The sequence below is a fragment of the Oryzias melastigma genome, linkage group LG1 (assembly GCF_002922805.2).
Source record: "Oryzias melastigma strain HK-1 linkage group LG1, ASM292280v2, whole genome shotgun sequence".
In the NCBI taxonomy this organism is placed as follows: Eukaryota; Metazoa; Chordata; class Actinopteri; order Beloniformes; family Adrianichthyidae; genus Oryzias; species Oryzias melastigma.
In genome coordinates, this window is record NC_050512.1 from 24775502 (window position 1) to 24793974 (window position 18473).

Consider the following 18473-nt stretch of genomic DNA (forward strand, 5'->3'; position numbering starts at 1 on the left):
AGGACAGATAGCAAGGCAGCAGCTGGATGAAGCTCACAGCTTCTTCTGGTCTGAAGGCAGCAAGGCGTGAAGAAGTTCCTGCACCGACGTGTGGGTGAGGCGCATCCACAACCCTGTTGGCATGCAAGAGAGAAACTCCACCCATTACAGAAAAGTCTTTTTGCTCATATATTACATTTCCTAGCATAAATAATCCGTTTAATCCTATTTTCTAAAGCATCCAGGTTTGGCACTGAACTATTCCTGCATGCAGTACCACCCTTTCACCAGCAGGCGGGTTAGAAGCTCCCCCCTTTATTTGCAAACCAGATGAAATGTCAACCCTCTCAGGAGAGCAGTCATCCTCTTTAGCGCAGGAAAAGCGTCTGCAGAGCTGTGAGGCGTTTCTGCGCTGCAGGAGCGCCTGAAGAGTGAAATTTTGTGGAGGGAGAAACCATCGCTGCGTGCAGAGTGAAGTGATGTCCTTTGAAGCTGTGAACTGCACCTCTCAGAAAACCACAGCCTAAAAAAAGAGACATGTGACCTTCGAGATAATAGGATTTTTTTTTTTTTTTTTGCAGTCTTGAATGTGCAATGGAGGAAGGGCTGACTTTTATTTTTACATCTTTACTCAGATAAACAGCAGTCAATGCACAATAAAAGCACTGTTTTTTTTTTTGGTTTTGGTCTCTGGTTTACATTTGCACGACTTTATGGCACAAACAGTGGCTGCAGTTTGGAACAAAGACACCTATCAGACCGTCTTTTCATATGAGTGCATGGTGGTTAAGAGGACCGTCACCCTCCTACAACGTCTCCTCAAATTCTCACTCACACACTCAAAGATCAAGCTCGGCTCCCACTTCATACTTTCATTTCTGATACTACAGCTACTCGTATGAGTAAACCGTCATCTGTCCCAGTGGCACCTGTCTGCGAGCTACTTCAGTTCTAGGCGGTGCTCGCCGCGGGCTATGTGGGAGGAGAACTCATAACGGTCCCGGCTGCGGTGGCCGCACACGTTGCACTCCAGCGGGTCGCGGAAGCCGTGGCACCCCATGTGGATGGTGAACATGACGTAGTCCAGGAAGATCACCCTGCAGTGACCACAGGGGTACACGGACCCGGACGGCACCGCGGCCTCCCCGTCGGACCGCATCACTCGCAGGGCCTCCAGGGGCGACAGCGGCATCGGCTGGGGGATGCCGTTCTGGTGACTCAGACCCCCCCCAAGCAGGGGCCCTAAGCTGTACATGACAGGCTGGGACATCGGGGAGCCTTCGGGGTGGAACGAGTCCAAGCTTATGGGCGGCTGGGAGCCAAGGGGGAGACCCAGGGCCGGCAGGCCCATCTTGTGCCCATTGGTGATGATGTCAGCGCGGTTCAGTGGGATTGGGTATGGCCTGTGGGAGGGAGGGGGGTCGCCATCTGGGCCTGAGAGGAGGGGCTGCGGTTGCCCGTTGGGCCCTGGAGAGCCTGCAGGATGCTCCTTCACATCAGAGCGGTGAACCAGGTCCCGGTTAAAGCTCAGGTCCAGACAGACGCCATTGTCACCTAGAGCGATCACACAATCAGAGAAACTCAAGGAGGATCCGCAAAAAAAGAGTCAAGCAAAAACAGAGAAATGTTTCAGGTGAAATTAAATAAATATATCTGTTAAAGACTCACTCCAGTGAAAATTGGGTTTTTGTTATTTTAACATGTTTTTGTATCTTTTTTTGATGATGGAGGTCAAACAAAAGAAAAACTAAACTCAAAGTTAGATTTCTGAGTTTTTTTTTTCAATTCAAATTGTGAATAAGTCAAAAAACGCCAAGCTCCCTGCTCCTCTTCATTCTGATGAATCCCCTCACACTCAAATCGATCCATAAACGTCTTTATTTTCTACGTCTTGGCTGACATCTGGCTTAAAATATTGCTTGGCATTTTTGTCACACCGGTATTATTACATAGGGGGTGAGAGGGTCTGTGCCTGTAAACAGATAGTTCTCTTTTAGGGTTGCCCCGCACCAATGGTTCCGCCCACAAAAACGTTGTGACAGACTGAGAAAACTTTGAGAAAACTCACCAATTAGCTTAAATTTAGAGATTTGTGTGAGAATTTCCTGCAATGCTTTTAATACTACCCTCATAGAGATTAAATTAAACAGTTTGAGACACCTGCTACAACTCTAGAACTATTTTGAGAAAAAAAAATGTGTGAAGCAGATACATTTTACATGTTTAGGATTAGGGAGTTGGCTTCAACAGATCAACACTTTTCTTCTAGTGGAGGGGTCGGCAACTTCTAGCAATAAAAGAGCCATTTGGGCTCCTTTTCTACTGATCAAAACCTAGAAGGAGCCACATAATCTTATTTTAGCTTTTAAGACATTTGGATTTTCCTTCTTGAACTTCTTTTTTAAAATAATAAATATTAATTATGTCTATTTATTTTTTGGCACAAAAAAAGCAAAAATATAAAAAGAAGCTAGCATCGCTCAATTTTTTTTCTTTGTTCGACAGAAGCTCGAATAACTTATTTTCAAAATAAGACGCTCTATGCCCCTCTTTGTCATCAGCAGTCTTACACTGCTGGGTTTTGTTATTTTAGTTTGGGGTTAGAGTTTGGTAGTCTTAGCTTGCGGGCTTTGTTTATTGGTTTTCTTTAGGTAGTTTTGGTTAGGCAGCCATTATCAGGGAGCTGGTGACTCAGACGGTTGACGTGGCTGAGTCAATAGTCTCCATGACTTATTTTATGTTTGGCCAAGGAGCCACCGTGGAGAGATAAAAGAGCCACATGTGGATCTGGAGCCGCATGTTGCAAATCCCTGTTCTAGTGGAAATCATGTTTGCAGATGATGATATGATCTATTCAAGTTGGTTTTTAGAATGGGTGGGTGGGGTTTAAAGTTTTGTAGGCAATGCTGATTTACTTTCTACCTCTGAGACAATAATGTAAGGTCTTACAAACAAAGTTTATTTACTATTTTATTCATAGAAAATTTTAAATGTCTGTTATTGTTTCCCCACTTGTTTTTGAGACAAATTATTTAAACCAAGAGGCTTGACTTAAACTTGGCCAAAGTGACTTGTAAGTATTTCTATCAGGTCAAAATTAACCAGATTTACAGTTTAAAAAGACGGTCCAAGAAAGCTGTCGAGACCTCATTAATGAAACGTTTTTGAACATTTGACATTTTTAAATAACATTTCTGCAGGTGTATTTTTACAAATTCACGTTTTCCAGGTTCTTACTGTAATATTCTTGCATTTCTATTCCCTGTGACATAAACAGCTGAAGGAAGATGCTGTTATAAGTCGTTTGGATCTTGGAGGAAGTCTTTCCTCACGCTAAGTTCACACTGTTCACTCTGGACTAGCAGGGATGGGCTTCTTCTTCTTTTTTTTTGCTGTTACTAGTCTGCAAGTTGGAAGAAGCTTGGTGTGAAATTTTAAATTGGTGCAAATCTCCAGCTGGACACAAACCGCAATCATTAATTTCTCCTCCATGATCAATTTTTACTTGGCACTTCCATGAATTAAAAGGTACGTCATCCAAACCTCACTACTGAATCCGGGTCACTGACTGGTCAAGTTGGTTTAACTTTCAGTTCTATGACATTTTGTATGTACCAGTCGTAGAGACTTGTGCAGCTGCGCACAAAATAAAGAGTTTTAAACGCAGAAGCCCGAAACACAGGTCGCTTGAACTGGCTTTGCCGAGGCCGGTGTGAACGTAGCTTAACAGAGAAGAAGGGAAGACACAGATCTGCTTCTCTCTTTTGAAGGCTGGAAAAGAGTTTTACAGAAGCGTGGCAGAGGGAGCAAATCCTGCGGCATGAGAGGACAGAGGAAGCAGACGAAGTGCAGCTGCGTTACACCCGTATTGACACACACAGACACCTGCTCACGTTTCTCATCTCCCGCCTGCTCTTTTTCTCTTTCTGTGGTCGACTCTCTTACTTCTCTTTTCCCCTGTAGTTGTCATAATGAAAGATCTCACTTCATTTGTCGAGCTGATAGACGTAGGAGTTTTTTTTTCTTTCTTTCTTTCTTTTTGGTTGGTGTGTGAATGTGTGCACACGAGCAGCCAAAGGCGTGATTGCAAAACTACAACAAGCCAAGTTGAGTCTGAACCGAAAGGTGAGAGGAGCCTATTGAGAAGCGCGCTCATAAAGTTTGGGAAATGGAGGTGCCAGCTCAGCAGTTTACTCGAACTGCAAACTTTTGATCACTCATCGCCCCAGCTTATCTGCATTCAAATTCAAAGCACAACAGTGAGTAATTAACCCCAGAAATGACATGAGAAAAAAAGAATATATAGATATTTTCTGTGTCTCTTTCCCACTCAAAGTGGTTGAATGAACCATGCAGAGTTACCCACCTACCACTCAACTCCTGCAGAGAATTTATGGTGGAGGAGACCACTCAGTGCTGTGTGCAGCTACGAGGTCTGCGGTCTGGTAGGAGATGGAGGCCAGCAAAGATAAACAGACAAACAAGCAGCTCAGACAGACAGACACAAAAAAACATTTTTGTTTTGGCTTTAAAGGCAGCAAACATTTTAAAAGCTGTGTTGAAAAACATGTAAAATATATATCAAAATAATTAGAAATAAATATATTTTTTCAAAGGATTTCATGATTTTTATTGCAAAGTAACATAAAGATGCAGAAAAGCAAAAGAAGCAAAGCTATTTTTGAATCATGTCTGGTGAAAACACCTGCTTGAGAGCAGGGATCACCAAACTTTTTCTCGTGAGGTCCACATCGCAGTTTTCTTCTCTGATGTGGGATCAGTTTATAGGCTAACAAAAGAAGAGTAAAAATCGCAGGTTGTGTCTAAAGTCAAATATTTAAAGTTTAAGAGAAAGCCACACATAACCGGATAGGAGCACAGACTGCAGAAGAGTGGAATAAAAGTCACGCTATGGTCTCAATCGCATGGCCAGACTAAAAAAAAAATAAATCATGCATCTATGATAGTGTTTAGGGGGCCGGGCCAAATGTGGAGGGGGGCTGGATCCGGCCCGTGGGCCGTAGTTTGGGGACCCCTGGTTAAGAGGGTGGAGTCTGTCTCTTGACTCCACCCTCTTTTTTTGTGAAAGACCAGAACTTCAGTTTTATAAATTAAGCCATAGGTTAGGCTGACGCTTCGACAAAAAGGGAGAAATTTTAATGATGTACATGAGGATTTCCGATATTTGCTGGTTTTCTGTGCAGCAAATGTAGGATAATCAAAGGTTCAGCTGAGATACGGACAAAAAAAAGGATAATTTTCTATCTGATTTTGTCCCCAAAAATAATGAAAATATTCTAAAATAAAAGTTTTTTTCCTTTAGATCTGGAAATTCCATCACATGCTGCAGATAAAAAAAGCTCATGATTATTCTTGGGAGCTCCAATTGAGAAAATCGATTCGATTGCGGCTTTGTTTTGATGCCCTTTATGCTCCTACAGGAAAACCAATCGTTTTTCACAGTCTTTTGTGCCCTCAGCAATTCCATTGTTAAATTTAGATAAAAGTGTTTTCTGAGGCTATTGATTCAGTGACATTGTTGTATATTGTTGCAACTGAGCCAATGAGTATTTATTTTAAACTATAATGATCTGACACATTAAATGTGAGCATGAAACTGCACTGGAAATGCTGCAGATGAATTGCCCTCTGGGACTAATAAAATTGACTGAATCTGAATCTAAAACGTTAGTCTTACCGGTAAACTTCTGCGGCATCGAACTCTTCCGTTTGGCGACGTTGCTGGCGAGTCGGTCGAGCAGCAGCGCGCGCTCCGGGCCCATCTGAGGCCTGGATGTGTGGCCGTCCTCTGCACCACAGCAGCAGAAAGAAAAAATGACAAAAGAGACAGAGGGGGAAATGAAGACCTCCTTTTTTCGACCGAGCTGCAGCAGCCGCCTGCACGTCTGCGTCTTCAAACGACAAGAGATATTAATTTCAAATCAGCGGTTCCATTGACCTCACTTCCTGATTGTCGTTGCTTTTTTTTCTTCGCCGTTTTCCTCATCAGTGGAGGAGAGGAGACCACAGGATGAGGATGTACTTCCTCACCACGACGGCACTAAACTTACGACATTCGGTGACCACAGAAGACAGAGCGCTGTCTGCGTTTTGCAATCTGAAAGTGTCCTGTCGGTACACGGAGGCATTTTTCATGGGGGGGGAGGCGATCAACCCTGATGCAGCCAGTTGCCCTATTTGGCTTCCCTTTTGCTGACATGAGCAACAGCACTGAGCCTTCACACCACAGCCGCCATAACCTATTTCAGCTGGGGTTCATTCATTTATCGAGGCCATAAGAGCAGCATCTTTGTGTTTTCTAGCAGATGTCTGCCATAGGGTTGGATGCTCATTGTATCCTCCCCAAATTAAGTCGCCTGCAGAAGAGATGCTGCAGAGCGGCGGCTCACCTCTTTCCATGCCGGCCTTGCTCTGGATGTACACATGACACCTCTCCCTGTGTTCTTCAAGAGAGCTCCTCTGCTTGTAGCTGCGACTGCAGTGGTTGCACTTGAACGGCTTCTCCACTGTGGGAAGAGGTTAATCGAATGAGCATTAGAAACAGAGTTGTAGGCAGGTCGGTTCAAAACAACGTGTGTTTTGGTGTCTGCGCGGTAACAGCTGAGAGTGAAGTTTCCAAGGCTGGGTGAGTCAGGTATCATATGTGTGACATGTGCATGGCGGCGCGTTACTGGAAGAGCCATGTACACTCGGCACGCCTCGAGTTTCAGGATTCAAAGAGAGAGAAACCAACATGAAACAGCCAACCGCCATGATACTGTACACAGGTGCCTACAGTATCAGTGCATTTCAGTGCCGCACGTGATGTCGGTGTGAGGCTGGCTGCTACCAGAATGGGTGCGCAGGTGCCCGCTCAGGGCGTCACGGCGGCGGCAGGCGTAGCTGCACATCGGGCATTTGAAAGGCTTCTCCCCGGAGTGCAGTTTGATGTGGCGAAGCAGGTTTCCCTTCTGGGTGAAGGAGGCCCCACACTGACTGCAGTGGAAAGGCCTCTCACCTGGAGCAAAAGAGAGACAAACAGCCAGTAAATACAGAGTTTGCACAAAAACCTCATCTGCTTGCACCGTCTCTTCCTCTGTATCATATCATGGTGTGATTTGCCCCAGATATTTGACAAACTTTTTTTTTCCTATTTTCTATCAATATGGGTTAAAGCCCCCCCCCATGAAAATAAAGTTTTCTGAGGCTTTTTTCATGAAAAAGAACAAATATAATAAGTAATTATTTCATTTTTGCATTTCCGAGTATTTCTCCTTTTAAATTGCTGTCAATCAAACTGTCGCAGAAAATCTCTGTTTGAATTAATGAGCCTTTATTACGTCACAACAGCTATACTACACATGCGCTATACCCTCATTTGGCGTGTCTCGCTCAGGTCCCGTTGAAGAGAAGACATTACCGATATTGCTTGACGGTTTTATGGAGCAGCGGTAAAGATTTACGCTAGCGAGACACGGAGCTATCATAATCAGACGGGGGAGGGAGATCAGGGGTGGGACTACTCAGCACAGCACCAAAAGCCACGCCCCCTCAGAGGAGATTTTGGAAACAGAGGCTTCAGATCAACATGAAAAATGTCTTTTTAAGACATTTAGGTTATGGGATTTTGGTTAAAAACGTCATAATTTAAATTAAAATACAGCTGAGAAAGTTGTTTTAAATTAAAAAAAATGTCATAGGGGGACTTTAAATGAAAGTCAGAAGATCAATAAAGTTTTTAAAATGTGCGCTGATCACAACATTTATCTACATTTATCTGTATATCTGACAACTAACTAGCCAATTTTTTTTTTGCTTTAGATCTATTATTATCATTTACAGAAATCAGTCCCAAAAATGTAGTACCAGCATTGTTGGATCAGAAAATTAGCTCAATATCAGACATAGAAATGATTAATCGTTTTTATTTAAAGTCCCACTATTGTAAAAGTGTTCTCAGTGGTCTTTTAAATATGTTTATGTCCGTTTTGAGCCAAAATCAAAAACTTTTTCTAGGATATAGTTTCTGCGAAGCAGCAGTTCATTAGAATTCACCATTGAGTTGTGGGCGGGACTCTTGCTGCAAAGAAACTCCGCCCCCCATTCCACTACGTTGATGAGAGCTCTCTGTTTACACACTGTAGTGCTAGCTGACAGCCAATCGCAACCCCAACAAAGCATTAAAGGTGCAACAGAAACGGTGAGGATTATTGAAAATATCCGGTCGAACAGTTTTGAGCAAAACTCCAGCTCGGATGGGGAAAACAAAGAGGTACACAAATCTTTTTGGCTGCAAGTGCATCCGAATGGAGCAGAGTACGGAGCTTCATACAGGGTAATAATGTGACTACTTATAAAGCTTTGTCTTTAATGGATGACAGAATTCAAAATAAAAAAACTGTATTAATTTTGTTAAAACTGAAATATTTTACTTTAAATTTTGGTTGGGCTACTCACCAGAAAATCAGATTTAAGATTGCAATTAGCGACAGATAGCAATTAGCGAGCCTATTGTTTAGCTATGATCAGAAAAGTGCATCAGCAACCCACAGAACATGGGTTTACTTATATTTAAGCTAAATCAAAAAGTGCGTCTTACCTACACTGGACAAGAATCAGAACTTAAACTAAATTTCAACATACAATAGAAAAAGATAAGATAAAGACCAGAAAATATTCTTTGAAGTATAAGACATCATGATGATGGAGTGACCGAATTTCAGCTCATAAAATCCTTGGCTTGTGCCTCAAAGATGCTTCACTCTTGGATTTCAGATTTAGAAATTTAAAAAAATAAGCATTAATTTAATTTGGGTTTTCACCCATTTGATTAAACAGATCAGAACCTAGAATCACTGGATCAGCGGGCTATATTGTTGCCACACTTTTAGCTAACAACAAACTGTGACAATGACTTTGTAGAAAAACATATTTATTTATTTTGTGAGGAAAAACCCAAGTTGGTGAAGAATATTAAACATTTGGGTTCCGAACAGCTTCATGGGCAGCTGTTCTGATTTAGACACCTATGTCATTATATTAAAATACGTTTTTGATAAACTTCCAGAGAATAAAGATGAGCTGTTGGTATTTGGCAAATGTTAGAGGGAACCACACAGCAGCGAGGATAATTAGATTGATGCTCAAGAAGTCCACATATCAGTCAAACATTGCTGATTCATCTGCACCAGATACTGGAGGACCACACAGTTGGTTGTTTTTATTGGCTGGCGCTCATGCCCTGCGTAGGTTTAGAAAGAACCAAAGAGGAAGTGTGTGCTTGAGGTATAGATTTTTAGCAAAGTCACCATGATAAGGGTCAACATGAGATAAGCGCCCCAATTTTTTCATAGGATTCGTTGCAGGTTTTTCTTAGAAAAGACATCTAGGAGTGAAATAAAACACCAATACCACAATTGGATTGGTTGTCCTCCAGCATGCTAGTTTCAGGACTGTTCGGACAGTGGGCACTGCGCCTGCCAGCGGGTAGTACTTCAATCATCTTTATAGCCTGGTTGTGGCTGTAAAGGAATCTGCCACAAAAATCCACTTTGCTGTGGCGCCCCACAAAACGATTGGAGTAGCCAAAAAAAAGATAATTTTCAAGATTTTTTTTGGTCAACATCATTGATAAAAAGTCAAAAATAAAGTTTGTCGAAGTTGTTTGAGTTTATTTTCTGCTTTGCAATTTCAGATTCATATTTTCTATGCAAACTCGGGTTGATTGGTTTCATATTTAGGTTCATTTTGACTAAAATCCTGTCCACCTTTGTCATGGGAGGGATCAAACATCAATATAAGGGTGGGGTCATCTGGACCCCATAAGAGAGCAAGAGGGTTAAATAATTTAAATTAGTTAAAATATTAAGACTAATCTTTGTTATAAAAACTCAAGATGTGTCTCAAAAATGAACTCAAGACTCTTTTAAAGAAATTTGTGTTATTAACTTGATCAGGTTTGACTGATCAAGTTATAAAAAGAGCAATAGAAGTAGGTTTGATTTGCGTAATCTCAAGAGATGATGTTTTCCAACTATATAACTCTGCAAAAACAGGCCTCATAGAAATAAGTAAAAAATTCTTAAAATTTATAAAAATTTTCATTAAATAAGCAAAAAAAAAAACTGCCTTACTGAGAATTCTCATTTTAAGAAAAAACTGCTCATCACCAACGCAAGTTTTTTTTTTTTTTTTTTTACTATCTTGCTACAGAAAAACTTTCTTGATTTTTGTTGCAAGACAACAAATAAATGTTCTTGAAAAAAGGGTCTCTTTACTTTCTTGAGATTCGTTTTTTGTAGTGACCTCTAGTTCAAAATGTTTTTGAGAAGAAAGGCTATGTGGGAGCCCGTGTTTGCCCCTGGGCCCTGAATTGACTGAATCCACCCCTGAAGACACCTATTTGTGGAATATAGAGTTCGGTAAAACTGGCTTAGTCCAGCATCAGAAGGTATTAAACCTCAGCAGAAGGAGGTTGGGGGTTCTCCTCTAAACTGGTTGTTTGTTTGAACTCATTCCAGCGAAATGAATAACTTGCTTTGGCTGATAACTTTCCGAGTCTGGAGAAAAAGTGAACCTGTGGTTTTATCGCCATGAATTGCAAGTCAAGAGAATCAAACACCATCTTTGAAAAGAGGAAGCATCCATTGTGATTATTAGAAAACAGTGTTGTCATGACTCAGAAAACACGCTAGGAGGAATATCTCAAGGTTTCAAAAAACCTGTGGCGCAAAAGTATGTTTTTTATCGTGAAAACGGGCGAACCGCAGGCCGTCACGCTGGCCACACAAGTCTGAGCTGCGAGACACGGTCCGGTCAGTGGCGTTTAACAGCTAAGTTCGCTCGTTCCTCTGCACAGTGGCGGCAGGGATGTCGGCCAGCATTCCTCATGACATTAAACGGAGGAATTCGTGACCTTGTTTCGCAGCTCGCGTCAGCTCTTTGTCAGTCGACCACCACAGAGAGATTTTCCGTCCTGAAACTGAGCACTTATCTGACTTTGCCATCACATCACACACACACATCACTCGCCGCCCGCTTGTGCTTGTTATTGTACAGCAACAGCAGACATGTCACTTGCTCGTACAGCGACTGGACCGAGCTTCCTGTGCTTACCCGTGTGGCTGCGCTTGTGCACGAGCAGCACGTTAATGCTGATGCAGGACAGGCCGCAGATGTCGCAGCTCAGCTTGCCTTGTGATTGAGCGCGGGGGGGCCCGGCCTCGGTGACGTGAGAGGGCTCAGTCGTGGGGTCGGCGAGGTTAGGGTCTTCGTAGCGCGAGTAGTCCACCAGCGACAGGTCCTGCGGGAGGTTTAGGGAGTCTCCCTCTTCGTCTCCTTCCATGTCCTGCTCTTCATCGTTGTCCTCCTCCATCCTCTCCTCGTCAAAGTCCTCCTCGCTGCCTCCCTCTGCTTCCTCCTTTGGTAAAAGCTTCGCCTCTTTCCCATAGCCCTCCTCACCTTCCGTCTCCTCAGCTTCAGTTTTTATCACTCCTGAGTAGAATCAGACAACGAAAATGTTATGAATCATTTCCAAAAAAGGAGCTGGAGGCCACTGTCTTCACTTCCACATTTTTATTTTTAATATTTGCACAAGCACAGCTCCAAAATATGGGGAGCTGAATTTGGGCCAGAGCTGAGTGTCACAAAGAAGATGTGCAGTCGAGATAACGGGGAAGCGTTTCCTCTGAAACCAGAGAAACCAGAATCAGGGCAGAAGGGAGTCACAGAGGCGCCTCCGTCTGACAACAATTCCTCAACTGCTCTGAAAGAGCCGCGTCAGTACGGCTGTTGAGGAGGCCAAAGATCATCACCGATCAAAAGTCATCTGCAAAGTCCCGTTCTCTTCACGTATGGTTAAACGTAGGACTTGGACAGACGCTTGAACATGTCTCACGTCACTGGTGTGCAGAGTCCTTAGCGCTGACTTGCAGGACCTCTCACCTAGCCAATTGAGTGTGAACCAACCCCCCCCCTCATCGCTCAGTTCCATCCAGAAACCACACTGTGGTCTCAGCGGTGGCAGATGATGAGCTGAAGAGCAGTATATGTACTGAGGAGGGCGTTCAGAGGTGCTATGGAAACTTATGCACACAGAGATCCGAGAGGCCCGATATAGAGTCCAGGGTCTTCGAGCAGAGAACCGCAGGCTCTGCAGCAGCTGCAGAGCAGGGTTAGGGGTTGCTTTATAAAGCAAACCCAGAGGGGTAAATTATTACCAATCAGACAAAAAAGAATTCTCTGACACGTCACGTTCTCTCAGTTTTAAAGGCCTCTTAAAAAAGCTCGGATGATATCAATCACTCATCTTATTAAATGAGTTTTCGTTGTTTAAATTAACATTAAAAGTGATTAATTATTGTAGCACAGGCAGTTTAGCAGCTTCAGTGAAATCCAGTGAACAGCAATTATAACTGAAAATAAAACCCAAATATTTTTCTCTTATTTAATTCCAGCTGAAGGTAAAATGTACAGTTGTTGAAGTGTGCAACATCCACAAGTGTCAAAACAAAAGTGCAGCAATGAAACCAAAAAGAGTGCAGAAATTTCGGCTTAAGTGCAAAGCAAAACAGAAAAATGTTTTCAAACTTGTGAGTGTGCGTGCCTGTTTTTATGCTCTTGTGAGGGCTCAGTTGGTTGACCAACATTTAGGGTTGTGTCTTGTTGTGGGGACATTAAGCCAAGTCTTCAGAGCATTTAAGTTATTGTCGATGGTTAACACTTGGTTTAAAGATTTAGGTCACACTCAGAGGGAAACAGATAGTTTTGGGTGGTTTTTGATATGGCAGGTCCCCACAATTGAATGAAGACAGGAATGTGTGTGTGTTTTTGGGATACATACGTGCATCTGAAACTTTTTCCTCACAGTGCAGTCCATTCTCATTTATTGAGTTCTCCTGCTTCTCCTTTTCCTCTTCTTGTTGCTTCAACTCTGCATCACTGGGAGCTTCTAGAAAGTGTCAAACGCCGACTTAAACACTCATTTTGTGCTTTTATTCAAAACACAAGTGCAAAAAAACCCACTCTGTTGGTGGTTCTAGAGAACTTTGCATGAGTAGATCGTGCCTCCAACACTTTTGAAAGATTTTCATGATTGATTGGTGTGGAAGTCGGGGAAAAATGTTTACCCCCCAAACACTAAGTTCAATAAAAGTGCAGGACAATCACAAAGAATATTGATCTTCAACTGTATTTTGTGCATAAAATATTCAAAAGGTTTCAAAAGCCAAAGCAGAAATGAAATCTTTTTGTTTCGAGTCCTGAGACAAAAACATTTCAGCTGGAGACAGTCTGTACCTCACATCCCACACAATGATGAGGAGCTTTAACCAAGATCCTTTGAATCCATGGAGAGATGAGTTTATGTTTCAGATTTGGAGAAAAAACAACAACCTGTGGTGCCAATCAAACTCAGGGATGGGACATGGGCACCGTTTAAGGGCGGGGAAGTGTGCCCAATGCAAAGAGAGTTTTATTTAAATTTTGCTCCACTATATTCTGTTACTAGTAGTATATTCTGTCTGGTCTTCATCTGCAGGAGAACCATATGGTTTCTCTGAAAAGGTCGATCATTTTTGCATCGTAGAAGTGTAACTGAAAGGCTGAACAATGGTAAAAGGTAGCTTTGACGTATTTTTTTCTCCTGTTTTCCCCTACTTTGAGTCTATTTTTGGGGGACAACTTGTATTCTACAAGAAAATTTGGTCTGAACAAGGTTTAGCATGTCTACCTGTTTGTTTGCAATAATTGAAAACAATCATTTTTTTTCTAAGTGCTGTAACTCAGCAAAGAAATCAGACGCTCACCCATCCCGGTTCCGTCCTGGGATGCAACTTTAGGATATGTCTCCATGTTCATGTTGAGAAGTATTTCTGCAAAGAGGAATTGTGTCAGTCCAGTATTTGGTGCAGAAGCAGAGAAAAGCATCAATAAAGCTCAGAGAACTTTTTCTAAACTAACTGAAGTTTTATTTCTTTATTTCTGAAGTAAATAGAAAAACTCTAAGCAATATCTGTCTCTCGCTGTTCCTGTCTGTTGAACAGACATGTATAAAAGTCAAAGTGGGTAAAAGCCCACGGTTGATTGCTCGACCCTGTTTCTACATTTAGCTCTGTGAGAACGAGGTGATACGTGCCGCTCATCTATTTCCTGCTGGGCTTGCTCATTGGAGCCAAAACATTCCAAAGTTCACATTAATGATGATTCTATTATTCTTCTTTCTTTACTTTTATTGAGCTCAGAAAGTTTCAGAAAGTTTTAAAAACTCTACTAAAACAGATTAGAAATGTATAACTACTCTGATTAATAGTTTCATCCTTCGTGGAGCTGTGAGGAGAACAGCGACAGGAAATTTTATCACAAACCGAGGAGCTCAGGTCTACATCTTGCAGATATTTCCAAAACAATGATTGTTTTTATTAATTTTAATCTGATTTTGATCAAAACTGATGATGGAGGACTCTCACCTGCTTGATGCTCAGTCGCCACAGGAGATCCCACACTCCACCGCTGGACGTCCTCTGAATATGGAATACAGGCGGCGTGAGCTCTGAGCGCTGGAGAGATCCCTTAAAGGAACAGGAACTCATTTCGAGCGAGGTGGAGCAACATCTCAGCTTCATCTACGGCAGACGGCTCCGAGAGTCAGAGCGACCAAACCGCCGCTCACTCTTGTTTTTTTGAGTCTGAAGAGCTTAAGGCGCCGTGTCTTTTAGAACAGAAACAAAGAAGTGATGGTGGGTTTGACAGCACTTGAGGAGTTCCACATGGTCTCTGGTGTGGTTCAGTTTCAGTGCCATGACTCCATCTTGTGGCCAAAGTGGGTTGAGTGAATGAATGATTTCAATTGGATGCATGTATCTAAGTTTGTCAAAAATGAAGGGACTTTGTTCTTGGATTATTAATGTCTTTATATAGTCTGTTTATTTGCTAATTAAACTGTGACAAACTTGTGACAAACGTTCTTTTGAGCAGAACAGCTTAGTACTTACTGAATTTAAATACCTACTTAAGTAGAAATTGTGTTTTTAACAAGAAAATGCAGTTTGAAAAGCTTGTAGCTGTGACGTAGATGCTACAATAGGTAAACCACAAGCTCCCTGCTCCGCTCCATTCTGATGCATCCACTGGAAGACAGGTGAATCATTTCCACTGAACAGTCCAGAATGGACCGGTACTTTGAGCGTTTATATTATGGAATGGACCAGTTATCAGCACCGACTTGCACCATTTTTGGTCCCCCATTGACTGTAGGTCCATAGAAAAATGGAATGGACCGGTTAGGGCGGAGCAACCGTCATCACCTTTTGATTTCCAGAAAGGTATTACAACAACAGCAAGCGTCCGACCAGCGCTTTCCCCAACCCAAGATCCAAGCCGAAAGTTTTATCTTTTTTGTACTCTTCTTCGCCCGCAAAGAATTCTATATTCTTTCATTCAGTATTCCCCCTTTATTCAGGGGGGTTGGGAACCCAGAGACATGCCAAATCCACAAATACGAATGTCTGTTACCAATCCATACTCATCAAAAACACTTCTGATCCTGCTTTGTAAAACATTCATTGAAGGAGGACATTTCATGGGGGGGGCACTGTATACAACATAGCAAAAACAAAAAAAAAAGGAGCTCACGCATGACCTCCATTGTTGCTCCATTCGCTCCATTCGCACTGTTATGTCGCACAGTTACGTCATCGGTCTATATCCCGCATGGTCCAACACTCAGTGGAAAAGCTCGCTTAAATTGCCCGGAACATTCTAAACCGGTCAGGATCCATGTACGTCTTTGTTTTCCTCATCCAATCATCTGACTCACAACTGTACAGCTGGATAGCTCAGATATTGTAACCATTTTTGCTCACCAGTAATGTAGATTGAGGGTGTTTAAGCTAGCGGAAAAGTGCAAAGTAATGGTGGGAAATAAGGGCAGGCTTACTCTGTCCCACTCACAACTCAAGAGGCGAATTTCTGATGAACTCCTGCCGCTCTGCAGAAACTACACACTAGAAACCGACTTAGGTTTTTAAATTCAAAGTGACTTTTCATACAAAATGTTCTAAAATACGTGCGACCGAGCTGAAAAAGATCAAGTAAGTTTCAGATGTGGTTTGCAAATCTATCTTCTTTTTCACAAAGCAGCTTGCTTTATAACTTTGTCATTGGCAAGTTCTTACATACAGAACCCTGCAGATTTGCTAACTGTACCAGACATTGTGTTTGTCTACTTTTCCCCCTTAGTTCTTCTCAGAGCCGTCTCTGTGTTGTGCAGAAGAAAGAGGTGAACCACAGCAGACAAAACACAAAACAAAACAAGTCTGAGGACTGTTGTTAAGAAAAGACAATTGATATGAACTAAACCCTCTAAAACTTGTAATTTGACTTGGACTGTTGCTTGAAGATTGCTTGGATTTGCCCCTTTATGACTTAGACTTGAATGTGGACTTCCCTCTTTTAGGGTTGCAGACCTGATTTAAACAGTAGCTGAAAAACCAAGTATTGTACCTGACTTACAAATCTACTTAACTCTCATCTACTTTGACTTTAACCTTTGACTTTCCCCTCACAACTTTCCTCTTTAACTCTTAAACTCTTAAGACATGACTTGGACAGTAGATCAGATATTCTTGACTGGTTGGTCTATTGACAACTTGACTAATACAATAGTTCATAAATGTAAAGTCAAATTTGAAGTGATTTGAGACTTGGTTAGGACTCGGACTTGTTGCTCATAATGTGACACTTAGATTGACGCAAAACTAGACCTTGACTTGATCATTTAAGATGAATTTATATTACAGTTGGAAGAATATGACTTCGATTTGCCCCTTTAAGGATCAAGACTTGACTTAGACTATAACCTAACACAGGGATAGGAAACTCCAGGCCTCGAGGGCTACAATGTTAGCATGATTTCCATATATCCAAGCCCTACTCATGACTGATTACCTGGTTCTGGTATGCCCAGCCAATTAGAACATGCCAGAGCTGAGTATGTTGGAAAACAGGCAGGAATGCGGCCCTCGAGGCCTGGAAGTGACTTTCTCTGGCCTAACAACATAATGGTTAGCTTAGATATGACCTTCCAAGACTGGAGTGTTGGCTTAGACTTGTCTCTTTAGGACTTGAGGCCTGACTTGGACTGCAGCTGTAAATTTGACCTCCAGTCAAGACTAATAAGACTTGAGCTATGACTTGGACTTTCACTTTTAAGCCTTGAGACTCAATTTGCTCAAAAACGATTGTAAAAATGTATTATTGCATTTGTTATTAGACACAGGCCCGGCCCTGATTAAATACAATGTCTTAAACAGTGACTGTTCAGCTAGATTAAACATTTGTTCCTAAAAAATAAAACAAAATATTTACTCATTCTTTTGGCAAATTTTCTGTTCATTTTACAAAAGAAAATGTGTCCTATTTAAGATACAATTTTAGGCTCCACTGTGGCACTTGTTGCTTCACAGCAAGAAGTCTGTAGTTGTGAATGTGAACGTGTATAGATGTGTGACTGCGACTCTGCATCAGAATGAGGTGAATGAGGTGTTCAAGGTGTACCCCGCCTTTATCTAGGAACAGCTGGGTTAGCTCCGTGAGCCCATAAAAGACAAAACAGGTTCTGAACATGGATGGATGGAAGATACTTTTAGTAAGACAAATCATGCATTGAATCAGAAAAAAATATTATGAATAATTCTAAGTTTTTGCAGTTTTAACTTTAGACTTGACTTGTGCTGACTTGGAACACTCAGTAGAGTTAGGATTCATCTTGAACTTCTTTCAGAGACTTAAACTTTCCATCTTTCACTTAAGATTTAGGTCTTGACTTGAACTATTTAGGAATTGAAACACAATTTGGACCAAAGTTAAAAGATTTTAGACTTGACTAGGACCTACCGGTGTTGCCTTTGGTTTAAAAGATAGCTCCAAAGCAAATATAAATTTTTGTCGGTTTAGGATGTGTGACTTGATTTGTAGCTTTAAGAGTTTAAGTATGATTCTAATGTAACAACCTGATACTCCCCCAAAACTTGATTTGGTCATACTTAAAGATTGTTTTGAACTTGTCCCTTTAAAAAGGAGATTTGAATTTTATCTAAAATTCATAATTTGACTTGTTTTTTTTGCATCTTGCAGGTATGGAAGCTGTTCACCCCATGGAGTAGGGATTTGGCTTAGATTTAGAGATGGGACTAAAAACTATATGTTATTTACAAAGAAAGGCAGATTATTATTTTTTTTGCTGTTTTTATAAAAAAAGGAAAATATTCTAGAAGTTTTGATTGGATGAGGGTACCAAACCAATGATTCAAATCTGGACGTGTGCAGCCATCATTCCTCGTCCTCATCTTCTAAATTGTACATGTGTGCTGAACAACTTGAAAAACTAAAACCAAAAGATCTGTGAAGGTCAAAGATTTTGATGAGTAGGAAAATCTCACACAGAGCTCATTAACACAAGCAGCTCCAGCAGTACATCATTACTAACCGCTGCTAAC

General features: G+C 41.7%; 1 protein-coding gene across 10 annotated transcripts in view; it reads right to left on the minus strand.

Moving 5' to 3' along the window:
* Positions 1-590: 590 nt before the first annotated feature.
* LOC112157508 (ikaros family zinc finger protein) overlaps positions 591-18473 on the minus strand; it is a 36093-nt gene continuing 18210 nt past the window's right edge. For 4 of the 10 annotated variants that reach the window (XM_024290270.2, XM_024290271.2, XM_036213594.1 and 1 more), the window contains 8 exons: positions 14445-14686; positions 13785-13850; positions 12821-12928; positions 11095-11472; positions 6830-6997; positions 6390-6506; positions 5678-5788; positions 591-1533 (listed from right to left, as the gene is read on the minus strand). In XM_024290270.2, coding sequence (XP_024146038.1) covers positions 920-1533; positions 5678-5788; positions 6390-6506; positions 6830-6997; positions 11095-11472; positions 12821-12928; positions 13785-13836 — 1548 coding nt within the window. In that variant the 5' untranslated portion in view covers positions 13837-13850; positions 14445-14686 and the 3' untranslated portion in view covers positions 591-919. The remainder of the gene's footprint in view (positions 1534-5677; positions 5789-6389; positions 6507-6829; positions 6998-11094; positions 11473-12820; positions 12929-13784; positions 13851-14444; positions 14687-18473) is intronic. The other 6 variants (XM_024290274.2, XM_036213603.1, XM_024290273.2 and 3 more) reach the window with 3 other exon arrangements.